Source organism: Passer montanus, unplaced genomic scaffold (assembly GCF_014805655.1).
Source record: "Passer montanus isolate IOZ18808 unplaced genomic scaffold, ASM1480565v1 scaffold6, whole genome shotgun sequence".
NCBI classification, from domain to species: Eukaryota; Metazoa; Chordata; class Aves; order Passeriformes; family Passeridae; genus Passer; species Passer montanus.
This window is the reverse complement of record NW_024371037.1, coordinates 11,419,024-11,431,539: the sequence shown is the minus strand read 5'-3', so window position 1 is coordinate 11,431,539 and position 12,516 is coordinate 11,419,024. Positions and strand designations below refer to the sequence as shown.

The following is a 12,516-nucleotide window of genomic DNA, read 5'->3' as shown; positions in this document are numbered from 1 at the left end:
GGTTGAAAAGTGAGACAATACATCCCCTTGTTTTGTATCAGGTATGAAACACATTTTCATACAATGCACAGAGATTACAACATGAACTAAGACTAAATATCAGAATAAAATTCCTATATTTTCTGGATAACACTGTAAATTATATGCACTTATCCCCAATACAACTTCATTTGGGAGACTAAAATATTCCCACAGCTCTGCTAGGGAAAATTCTGTGTGTGAGGAAAAAATATATATTAAAGATAATAATTCTAAAATATTGGTCTTTTTGGGATTAGAATATATAGTTTGAAACTTTAGGGGTGTGGGGTTTTTTGTGTTAGGCTTTTTCACCTCTTTCTTTGTAAATTGGTGTTGCAGTGCATTGCATGGGAATGTAAGCATTCTTAGTTTGGGACTGAAGAGGTAAAAGGCTATTTATTTGACTCTTCCAAACAGGAAATAAGTACTCTGAAATCTGTGGAACAGAATCCAGATGAATCCAAACTTTTGCTTTCACAAAGCTGCTCTGATAATCATTCAGTGGCATAAAACGTGTTTTTCCAGTAATGTTGTAGGTAATATTCACTTGTAATTTATTGAATTTGATGAATTTAGCACACTAATTGTGCTTTTAGACTTATCAATTTACTTAAGGTTTTACATTTGATGGGGTTTTTCCAAGCACATGAAAAATGTGTAGATTATTACATGCCACATTGATCTAATGTATTTCTGACAGCTTAGAAAGAACGTGAATGCCTTTATTTTGCTTTTTTCCCTAATTGTATGCTGTATATTAGCGTTTTTAAAATTCTAATATGTAGCATCACTTGATTTCAAAACACATCACAGAAGTACAACACAACTATGTAGTAATTGCAATTTTATGCTTCAATTCTCTACCATACCTGAACATTTCAAGATTAGTCTGTTGAAGATGATTGCCTCTGAATTATCTGATTATAGATGGTTTACAGAGCTTTCACTTTCACCCCAAGTATTTGCCCAGTCACATACACTTTTTTTCATACTCTGGTTAGATACAGTAATTTTTCAGGAAGAAGCTTAAATAAAATTATGTTGGTTGTAATTTGTTTAAAGCAAAAATATTTTAGTCTTGAAGTTTAAATACTTTTGTTCCCATTCTATGAAGAATTCCAGTTATACACAGAACTTAGTGGGTATTCCCAATTACACAATGCATAAGCCCACCCAAAGCCCGTCTTATTAATAAACCACTATATTTAAAATTTATATTTAAAATTTAAAATTTATATTTCAGTCTTTAGTCTGAAGAGACAAACTAAAGCAAAAGGTGAGAACATAAGTACTGGAAAACATAACTTAAAATTTATTTTTTATTAAATAATTTTATAAGGTCATTAAAATCATCATCAACAACTATTATTTGACACATTCTCTTAATGCCTTCATTATCCATGACCAGTTTGCTATTTACGCTGAACGTACTTAGAAAAAAATTAGAAAAGAGTCCCTTTACAACTCATTTGTGCAAAAACAGCCCTTTTGAAGAACTCAACATCTTTTTGACCTGCAATATTGTTATTTGGGTGCTGGGAACTCATACAGCAATGTACTCAATAAGCTGTTTGCCCAAGAGCAGCCTCTACTGTGGAGTCAATATTTCTGCTATGTCATTTATTCACCTATTTTCTGACTCTGCTGTGCCATGATTTCCAGCTGGAAATATGCTTGAGGGTGGGAGCCTGCCCTTTTCCTTTTATTGTGCTGTCCTGAAGCATCATTTAATAGGCACTTAGTGAAATGCAGGCAAAGCAGGTGAGGTGGACTGCTCGTTCTTCCCCTGACTGCTGCATGACCTTGTCAATATGGTGCTCTACAGGCAGAGAGTACAAGACACCTACAGAAGACCCAGAAGGAGCCACAGCAGTCTGTCTACTCCAGATAAAAATAAAAACAACCTCAATACCCTTTGTCAAGTGCTGCTGACTGAGTTGGAGTCAGGCTGAGGATTCAGCAGTGAGATTAAAAAACTGTCGTTTCTGTCATTGTTAAGTAACTTACTCTTAATGCTGCTAAACACATTACACAAGGACAGCATGGCACGATGCTTTCTTGCCCATGACACCCTGAAAACACTCGCACATATTTCAAGGCACCGTTTCTAAACTGGGTCCTCAAAAGAAAGATGGGGAGGCAGGCAAAATTAGCCTGCTGGGGAGTGCGGTGCCCAGAGGCACGCTGGCCATTTGCTGAGGGAAGAACCCAGAGCGTGAGGGGCTCAGCTCGGGCGCCTGCCGCAGCCGCCGGAGCCGTGCCCCGGGGCAGCCCGAGCAGAGCCGCCTCCTTCCCAGGCGCCCGGGCTTGTGCCATGCCTGTGCCTGTCACAGCATATATCGCAGTTGAGACACCCACAACACACAGAGTATCACCACACAATGTCAGAAAGCTTTAAGCATGGCCCATACAGAACACCACCATACCACATCAGAAGGCTTCAAGCATCTACTCTTTATTGCTCTTCAGTCCAATCTTTTATACCCTTCATCTTGCGTGCCTTACATCTGTGTGCCTTCTGTTTCCTTAGGTTATTGGTCAGTAGACCTCGGCACTCCATGTCCCATTACCTTCAATACTGTTCACCTGTCCTGTGCAGCTGTAGCCCATTAGGGATGAGGCTCGGCTGCAGCCCCATTCCCAGTTACCACAAGCTGTCTGCCTACAGTTTGTGCCTGTGCCGTGCCAGTGCCTCTGCCATGCCTGTGCCTGGCCGTGCCATATGTGATGGCCCCGGTAAATCTGCTGCCGGCCACTGTGGCGCCGCAGGCTCTGCGGGTGCCCGGAGCCGGCGCCCGAAGCTGCCCAACCCGCTCCGGGAGCAGCAGCGCGTCCCAGGCTGGGAGCACTGCACGTCCGTGCCGCCCTCTCGGAGGATCCAGACCGTCGCCACTGCGCGGGGCGACCTTGTCTGCCTTGTGCCCAGTGCCTTGTGCCTAATGCCTGTCCTCATCTTCTTTGCAGGCTCTGCGGGTGCCCGGAGCCGGCGCCCGGAGCTGCCCAACCCGCTCCGGGAGCAGCAGCGCGTCCCAGGCTGGGAGCACTGCACGTCCGTGCCGCCCTCTCGGAGGATCCAGACCGTCGCCACTGCGCGGGGCGACCTTGTCTGCCTTGTGCCTTGTGCCTAGTGCCTGTCCTCATCTTCTTAGTTTCCCTTGCCCTGGTCCTGAGGCCCTGGTCCCTGCCCTCACCCCGTGCACACCCACACCCAGGGCCCGGCGGGCCGCCGGGTGCTCCGTGCTGCTGGCAGCCCTCAGCAGGGCCATGGCGTGGCACACGCTGCAGCAGCGAGGCGGTGCAGCTTTCAGCAGTGAGCGGCGGCAGCAGCCTTCAGGGCAGCCGTGTGCTACCGTCACCGGTGCCTCGGAGCTCAGTGACAAGGTCCGGGGCAGGCTGCACCTGCGGCGACCAGGCCTGGCTGAGGCGGTGGTGCTGCTACCCGAAGAGACTGGGACAAACTGGACGAGACGTGTTTTAAAACATGTTCATACTGTGCTGCGTGCTGCCGGTTGACTGGTGGAGCAGCAGAACAGAAAGTCCATTTTGGCATTTGGCACAGTAGCAGGAGCCAACAGTTCCGATGGCATAGAGGGTGTGAGGGGGCTGGTCTTCCAAAGGGGCAAGACAGAGTAGCTCAGGAACTGTCCTGGAAGTCCAGCACAGCAGCCTTGGAGCAATCATCAGACTTCCAGTGGCCCCCACCTGCTCAGGTTGGGACCTGGCCCCACCCTGAGCCTCCCTTCAAGAGTGCGGCATGGATAACTACATAAAAGGTTAAGTTATAGTTTGAAACTTGTCAGCATTATGTCAACAATAAATTCATAATACGGTTTAAATGAAGTTTTTCTCTAATTCAGGCAGACTCCTGTCTCTTCACTTTTTTTTATTTTTTTGTAGACACCAAGGTAGAAATGAGGAATAAACTTATGGTTTACAGGGCAAATTCGTGTTAATATAGCTGCAATATTTATTCACTTATGTATAATCAGTGTTTCTAGAACAAAGTGTTACAATCCTGTGTTTCACAACACACAGAGCTAGACTGAAACAGCAAACTCGCCAGATGTTTTATCAGCCCAGCATACCTTCACAGAACAGCTTTCCATTTTGCCAGGAGCCACAGCTTTGGTTCCTTTTGTCACCCAACCAAAGCAACTCACCTCAGCAATTATCATTTGCTGATTAGTTTCAGTTACGCAATCACAGCTGAAATTTTAGCAGCCTGTTCTGGAACAGATTTATTAACGATGATCAATTATGACCAGGTGGAATTTCTGACAGATTTTTTTTTTTATTGTTGCTTGACAATATATGGGAAGTCTCCCATTAGATAAATGCAGTTAATGAGCTGACCCTGCCATCTGCTGTCATTTCTGCTGCTGCTTCCATGGTTCAGTGTCTGCTCAGAGTCTCCCAGGTCACTCCCTCTCCTTCAGCTCAGCATGGAATACAAATCTTTCTAATGAGCCCACACAGTGTTGAGGATTTGTCATTCATGCTGTGCCTGGTTTCATGTAGCACAACTGCTGAAACCTTCACTTGCAAGATGGGCTGGTGTTATCTTCAGTAAAAATAGCACTGAACCAGAAAAGGCTCACTGAGAGAATTTTCAAAATCCACCAAGTTTCCCAGTTATCAAGATAAATAAGTGTAGAGTTTGTGAGAATGATAAATAGCAACTTTGTCTTTCAATTCGACATTTTGATTGTTTCTGTGTACTTTACACAGCTGCAGCTGTTGCAGGTAAGACAATTGTGTGCCACACTGTGACTGCTAGTTATGATACTCAGTGTCCCACAAGTACATCACTGCTGCAGCAATATGGACACCAAAGAGAGGGCAGCATTCCATGGTGCCCATCCATGCCCATACCTCACCATGCCTGAGGAGCATATAGAAGCACTCTTCCCACAGCAAGATGGAGCTCACCCATTTTTTGTCCTTGTGCATAGGTGTGACAGGTCCACAGTGAACTAAATTTAGCCTTTGAAGGTATGAGATCAAGAACTACCTAGAGAATAGAGATGTTTTGCTCTGAACATGGAACCATAGAATGGCCTGGGTTGGAAGGGACCATAATCACCTTGTTACAACCTCCCATGCTGTGGACAGGGACACCTTCCACTAGATCACATTTCTCTAAGCCCCATCCAATCTGGCCTTGAACACTTCCAGGAATAGGGCATCTACAAATTCTCTGAGCAACCTGTTCCAGTACCTCACCACCCTCACAGTAAAGAATTTCTTCCTGACATGTAATCTAAACCTACTCTTTTTCAGTTGGAAGCCATTGCTCCTTGTCCATGACCACCTCTGGTACTGCACTGACCAGTCTTGTCTTATTTCTGCTGTCCTACCCTGTCACAGGACTGAAGAAAAACAAAACCCTGAAAACCATTTTCTTAGGGTACAAGACAAATATCATAATTCAAATCTACACAAACACCAGAGAAAACCATTTCCCAGCATTCTCTCACACAGAGGGAAAAACCCAGTAAAGCATGTGCTGAAAATACAGTACTTCTCAAAATGCAGCAAAGATTCCAGAAGTCAAAATTGATCTTTATGGCCTGAAAACCAATTTTCTTTTTTTTTTTCTCCCTGCTTGCTCCCCTGTAGCCCCTGTCTGCATGTTCAAAGTAGCAGGTTATGACTTGCTTTGATTTTGCTTGCTTATCATCATGCAGCTCAGGTTTTACAGCTATAAAAAGTCCACTGAATTATAGCTTCAGGGGGATTGACAAGATGTGCTTTAGTTCTGAGACAGAGCTTGGAGGGGGAACTGTAGATGCAGGAAAACTCTCCTTGGCAACATAAAAAGCCTCTGTCCAGTGTGCACAATCTTCTCTTGCTGAACTTAATGGCCTGAGAAGTGCACAGCACAGTAATATTTTGTTGCTTCAACTCCTAATACACTAGCTGAAAAAAAAGTTTTTATTGATATGTTTTGTTCCTTGTAAAGTGTTTTATGCTCATGTTAGAAAGTTGTTTTTTTTTCAGAGGGGACCAAATTCATTAGGTACCAGCTGCTTTCACCCAGCTCCTCTTGGACACATGCCATTTCTAAAACCTTGGTATGAATCTTCAGATTAATTCTACTGGGTGTTGTGTCACATCCTTGTATTTACCACAGCACTGTACTTACAAAGGTGAACTGAATATCTCAAAAAGAAGCACAAAGATCACGCCACATCAGACTCTGCTCCAGCACACCTGCAGCAAACCTTCCTCTCACAACACAAGGCAAAAAGAGACTGGCATGGGAGTTCAGATGGACAGCTGGCTCTCAAGGGTGCATTCAGAGTATAAGGGCAAATCATTGCACAAGTTACATCCCTTGAATGTAATGTGGCCCAGAGACCCAGAGGAATGATCTCTCAAATCAACTTATGCTAAAAGTGTAGATTCAGCATTTCTTCCCTGTTCTTCCCATGCTCAGCAAGCCTAAAATAAAACTTGCACCCTCCACCCACCCTGTCTGTCTACCTGGCATTACTTTCTCCATGAAAAGATCAGGAAATAAGGCAAAGGACTCCCATTTATAGGACATGCTGGGACTAAGACTCCCCCTTTAGCAGAGCCTGTTGGACATTACCTACATCCCACCTCCTGATTTTAGTAAATTAGTTTAGTCCCTGTCCTTGAGCTACTGCTCTATCTGTGAACACAAACTCCTACGGGAATAGCTTTATGGGTAAACTTCCCCCTCAGCTTTTGTTCCTAAAGCCCTTGCTTATAAGTCCCCCCTGGGAACAGTCGCTGTGCTGCATCCCATTCAGGCTGTGCTTTTGAAATATTCCCCACAGGAAAGGCAGAAGTAGCTCCTCGCTGATGGTCTTTTGAAAAGCAAGAGGAAACACTTCAAGGGAAGTCAGTGAGGTCAACAAAAACCAGCAGCGATAGTAGTCTCTCACAAATAAGCAAGAATGTAATGCAGAAAGTTCTTCTGCAGAATTTTCCAGAAGTAAAATAAATTGGAAGACAGAAGTGGATGTAGTTCCCATAGCAAATCAATGATGTAAAACATTTAAATATTTAACCAAAATTTCAGCAGCTTATGAGCTATCAGGGAAGCTCTTTATTATGAAATTTTGACAGTAATTTGCTCCCTAAAATACCGAGATGTTAAATGCAAAATGCACTGCATCAGTTATGCACCTAGGGTTAAGAAAGTAACTGTTTAGCAGAGACTGTTGACCTTCTTTTCCCTTCTTCTAACAGTCTTCCTGGGATGAATATCAGTCAATTAAAGAGGAGATCTGCACTGTGTCCTTAACACAAGTTCTAACCTAGGTAAGTTTGCCCATCCCCACTGAAATCTGAGCCTTCAGCCTGTCAAAACAGACACACCAAGTTCCTTATGGAGCAATCATTAAAAAAAAATAAATTAATCTTCTTTCTTCAGCAGCCTTATTTTACCACTCAGGAAGAGTCCCTAACCTCGTGCTTATTGCACATGAGATATGCAGCTCTAAACCTTTCCTGTTCCTGAGGTTTGAATGGTTTAAATAGTTTAGCTGTTTAATTCCTTTTTTTTTTTTTTTTTTTTTGGTTACTGTTATCCAAACCAATAATTCTAGTTTCTTCTATGAATTATATGTCAAAAGCTGAATGAAAATGTCAAAGAGAAGGTAAAGACAAAGTTCAAAGTCAGAATCTCAAGGGATCCAGTAGCAACCATCCTTCCACAATATCACACCAGATAGGACTTTGCCCTTTGGCCAGCACGTGTCAGGGCTCTGCCTGAATCATCAGAAATTCTAGCAACCAGCAGAGTTCTGGAGCAAAGATCTGAATCTGTCAGCACCTGGGTTTGCTGAGACAATGCTGCTACATGCCTCACTGACCACAGTTACATTCAAAACAAGATGCTTTTCATCACTTATAACTCAGGCACTGACTCTGCCTATCAGTATGTTTTTGCTCTGTCACTGTTCTTTTTGCAGGTGCTATTGGACAATCAGTGAACAGGAAGAATGGTCAGGCAGGTGGGCAAGGTGCCACTTTCATACAGAAGATTTTCACTAGACCCTGGTCCATGTGAGCAGGGCCATAACTGCACTGCCCTGAAACCTTTACTAAGAGGGGCAACTTCAGCTTTTGTGCTTCTTTCAGGGCACAGCAATTGGCCTGACACAGCATCTGACCTGGGACAGAGGTCAGATCATAACTGAGCTCACTCACACTAGAGTGAGCTGTTATGCCATCATGAGAACCAGTCTGAACTGCGTCATTTCAAAGCCAGCCAGCTGAGTTTGAGGATGTTTCTCTGGCACCCCAGAGACTCCAGCATCTCAAAGATGGTATTTGAATACAAGATTATGTCACCCATTATGCACACATTGGCTAATGTTCAAGCTGTTGAGAAGTAAGAGCAACTTGTTCCCATTGGCCTTCCTGTATGAGCTGCTGAATTACTCACCATAATTTTTACAGAAAGCAGTAAAATTATATTTATGACTACTACATAAAATTCAAACAAGACCTTTATTTACATTAGGTTTTCAAGCAGTGGGTGTTGCAACATACATAACAAAATTTCATACTACATTTTTTATAGGTAATCAGGTTGAAAATCTGATCTACAGAATCAATTTGTCAAAACTGGCTAAGCAGAAAATGTGTTAACTCGGCTTAGGAGTACTCTGTCAATTGTACATCATTTTCTATCGTTCAGAGTATTTCTGATGTCCTGGTTATAAAAACAGAATGTTCATGCAGGTTAATTTACAGTGAACTCTCTAGTAAATTTTGCGTTCTTCACTTGTTCAGAAGAGCATGTCACTACTCTTCCCACCTTGTCTCACAAAGCAATTACGAGTCCAAATAGGGAGAAAACTTGATCAGGAGATTTTTAACAAAAACAAAAACAAACAAAAAAAAATAAAAAAGAACTTTCATTCTGTGGCTAACTGAATTAGAATCTCTCATTCTGCAGAAAACAAGTTGTACTGTAAAGATTAAGCAGGTTCTTTTATTTCATATTAACATTATGCAGCAACCAATATGAGTGTCTAGGTAAACAGAGACTTTGTGAAATGTTTTGCTGCAAAGCTGACCAGTAATGCACACAAATGATAAGGTCATCAACTCTGCTTATTGCCAGAAATAAAAAAAAAGGCTTCAGGAGCAAATAACACTGATTCATACTGTACTGTGCTCAAGCACTAGTAAACAAAATCTATTAAATTACATAGGTGGAAAAAAATCAGAGCAGCTTTGTTATCTTACTTGTGACACCTTATTTAAATTTCAGGCATTACTTCTTTATATCAGCATAAATATGTAGCCTTCTACAGGTTTTATGATGTGGTTACAGACATAAAAATGTTATAGTAGAAAGCAAGAGCTAGTTCAAGGAATTCCAGACTTTCAAATCAGCAAGATACAAAGCTAAAATTCATATGTTCCTTTTCAAGTTATGAATACTTTCACTAAAACATAAATATTTTAACATATATTATTTTTTCTGACATTCAAAATTGTAAAGTCAATATGGCAGAATTATTGTTAAAAGCACATATTTACAAATATTCTTTTTTCCATACATAAAGTATTTGGCATAATTATAACAATCTTACTGCATACACAACTGTTTGCTTCCTTTTCACATAATGGTACACTCCTTATTAAAATTTACCAATTATGTACAAAAATACTTGAACATTTATTATAGAAAACTTCTATAACTACTGTCAACAGCTTGTAACTGCTGAAGGTTTAATTGAGAGAATATAAAAAAGTGGTCACTTTCTTCCAGTTAAACTATCAACAAATCAAACACAGCTAAGATCAAGATGAGCTTCCCAACAAAAGAGGGAGAATATTTTTAACAATATGATTTGAAATGCAGTTCACACATCTGTTCCCAAGCACATTTAAACAGTCAATAAAAGAAAGAGGATACAAAACATACATACAAAAGGTGCATTTTTTTTTCTTTTCCCTCCACATTCCTATGTCTTGGCATTAGCTTTCCAGAGCTCTTCACATGCCAGTCACTAAAATACAACCTAAGGCCAAACACCATTCTCAACAATAAAGATAATGGTGATGAACTCAAGCTAAAAAGCAAATCAAAAGCTTGGCTCCAATGGCTCATACACATCCAAGGAACTGTTCAGAATTTTTGCTAGATTTTTACAAAATTATTAATGACCTTTGCAATTAGCTTTTGAAATATATGGATTGTAAACCAGCCATTTGTATTTAAAAAAATTGGCTCATTTAGTGAATTGTCTTGATAATAGTCAGTACTGACTCTTGTACACAAGTTAAATGAACAATTGAGTTGTACCTATTTCATACACAGATAGTATTTTAGGGTGAACTTTCAAGAACAGCAGAGAGCATTCACTAGAAAACTCCTAGCTTAAAAAAAGCCCCCAAAACTAAAACAACAACAAAAAAATACATTAACTGGAAGAATAAAAGTAAATTGCACCTCAAAAAGAAAACGGATGTGTCAGGTACATACATGAATGGCACAAAACCTTTTCAGGATCACCAGAAAGGTGCTGTATGCTGAATGAAATACCAGTATTTTTCCATCTTAAAAATAACGTAAGCCAAGTGTGTGTTTCAAAAATTCCAAACCAAATTCTTACAACAGTCCTCTGCTGTATAACTTGCATTTTATCTCAGTTTTGCCACATACATTTGAAATGACCAACCTGCTCATCAGGTAAGAGAAACAACTTTCAGCCTACTTGCAGAAACATCCTAGTCTACAGACTACTTTGTTAGAAAGCGTGCATTTATCTCTAGTAGTAAAGATCCAGTCAGTATATTCTGCATTTTGTAAGAAGCATTCAGCTAACTCAGATGAGAGTTGTAGGGTTTTAGATTTTTCAAATAAAAATAAAGCACAAATAAAAGCATTTATCAGTATTTTCACCACCATGAAATTTAAAAAAAATCCTCTCATTCATGCTTCCTGTAATATCTGGCAACCTAAATTAGTAATTTCATTTTGAATGTGCAACATAATATTAATAAGCATTTTGAAATTACTCAAAAGAAAAGGTGGACAAAATATTAAAGTGCCTAACTAAATGAGTTTTACCATTCTTAAAAAATATTATTTCTTAAACAGTAAAGAATGTGTTGCAATTAAATATAAAAGTGGCTTCTCATAGCTGAGAGACTTTGCGGGGCAGAGGCCTGGGCCGGGGCACCTGCTCAGTCCTCCTGCTGCTGTTTTCCAGGTTGTTTGGCCGAACCAGCTGTGGCTTGGGTGGCAGTGCCGGGGGGTCTGCGGCGGGCGGGATGGAGAGGCTGTGAGGTAGAGGAACGGGGCGTTTCAAAGTCCGCTCATACACGCTGTAAGGTGGCGGGGTTTTGCTTTCTTTTCTCACAGGCTCCTCAGAAATGCTGTAGCTTGGGACAGTCACTGCTGGTTCGCTGCCTTGGCTTTCAAAGCCTGATGTTTCGGATGTGCTACATCGGCTGAGCGAAGAGATGCCGCTGCTGTAACTCCCTGACAGCGCCGGGGAGTTGGATATGAGCCCCGAGGAATGATACTCCACTGGAGACGGTGTGAATGATTGCACAGACCCCTGCTCAAAAGAAAGGGCAGAAGAAGAATTTACCTGGCATATGGGAGGGAGAGTGTTTCTGTGCTCAGACTGAAAACATACACGGATACAGTGCATGTAACTCTGAGCTTTGATAAATAGAAGTATTTCTGTCCCCGTTTAATCAAGACCTGGTAAGAAACTGATAAAAAGCTCATTTCAGTAGTGCCTGGGTACACCTTAGCTTAGGTCATGCCAATAATTCATATAAGTGGAAATAAAATTGTTTTTAAATATTATCTTAGTATCATAATACCCTGGAAAAATCTGAAAGTCTTTAGAATACACCCTTAGTTTTCCCAGCTGGAGGTGAAATGCATCACTGGGCGCAGGGCATACCTGGGGGTATCCTGCCCCCTAACGCCAAAGCCCAGCCACTGCTGCTACTGCAGGCTCTCGCATCCCAAATTCAGTTTCCAAACCTTTTCCTCACAGCTTTTAGTGCATTGCTGTGCAGTGAAAAGTGCACTTACACCATGGCATTGTTTCTGAGGGTACCATAAAACCAGTGTTGGGGGAGTAGCACAAAGCAGGTATCAAGGTAAGAGCCACTGCTGGGTGCCAACTCCCTTCTCTGCTGTTCCTGCTCCCATTTGGAGCAGCAGCAGAATGGCAGGAGATGACAGCATCACCACCCTTCCTCTCCCCCATCTCCCACGTGTTCCTTAGACATACAAACACAACACACCACGTGTGCCTCAGGGACAAGGGCACATGGAGGGCACAGGCGGCCAGGGCTGCACTGGCAGCCTCACAGGTCAGTGAGGGATGGTGAGGGACCAGCAGCTGAGGGCCCAAGCAGCAACAACAGTGCTGATGACAAACAAAAGGCATGGACAGTAAAGGCCTACCTAAAATCACTGAGCAGTTCTAGTCCAGTGAAGCAACTTCAACTGAAAACTGTGAAAGGTTAGCCCAT

General features: G+C 42.0%; 1 protein-coding gene across 4 annotated transcripts in view; it reads right to left on the bottom strand.

Moving 5' to 3' along the window:
• Positions 1-8,979: 8,979 nt before the first annotated feature.
• Positions 8,980-12,516, bottom strand: part of DOCK4 (dedicator of cytokinesis 4) — a 223,314-nt gene continuing 219,777 nt past the window's right edge. For 3 of the 4 annotated variants that reach the window (XM_039726790.1, XM_039726792.1, XM_039726791.1), the window contains one exon: positions 8,980-11,579. In XM_039726790.1, the coding sequence (XP_039582724.1) occupies positions 11,154-11,579 (426 nt within the window). In that variant the 3' untranslated portion in view covers positions 8,980-11,153. The remainder of the gene's footprint in view (positions 11,580-12,516) is intronic. The other variant, XM_039726793.1, reaches the window with a different exon arrangement.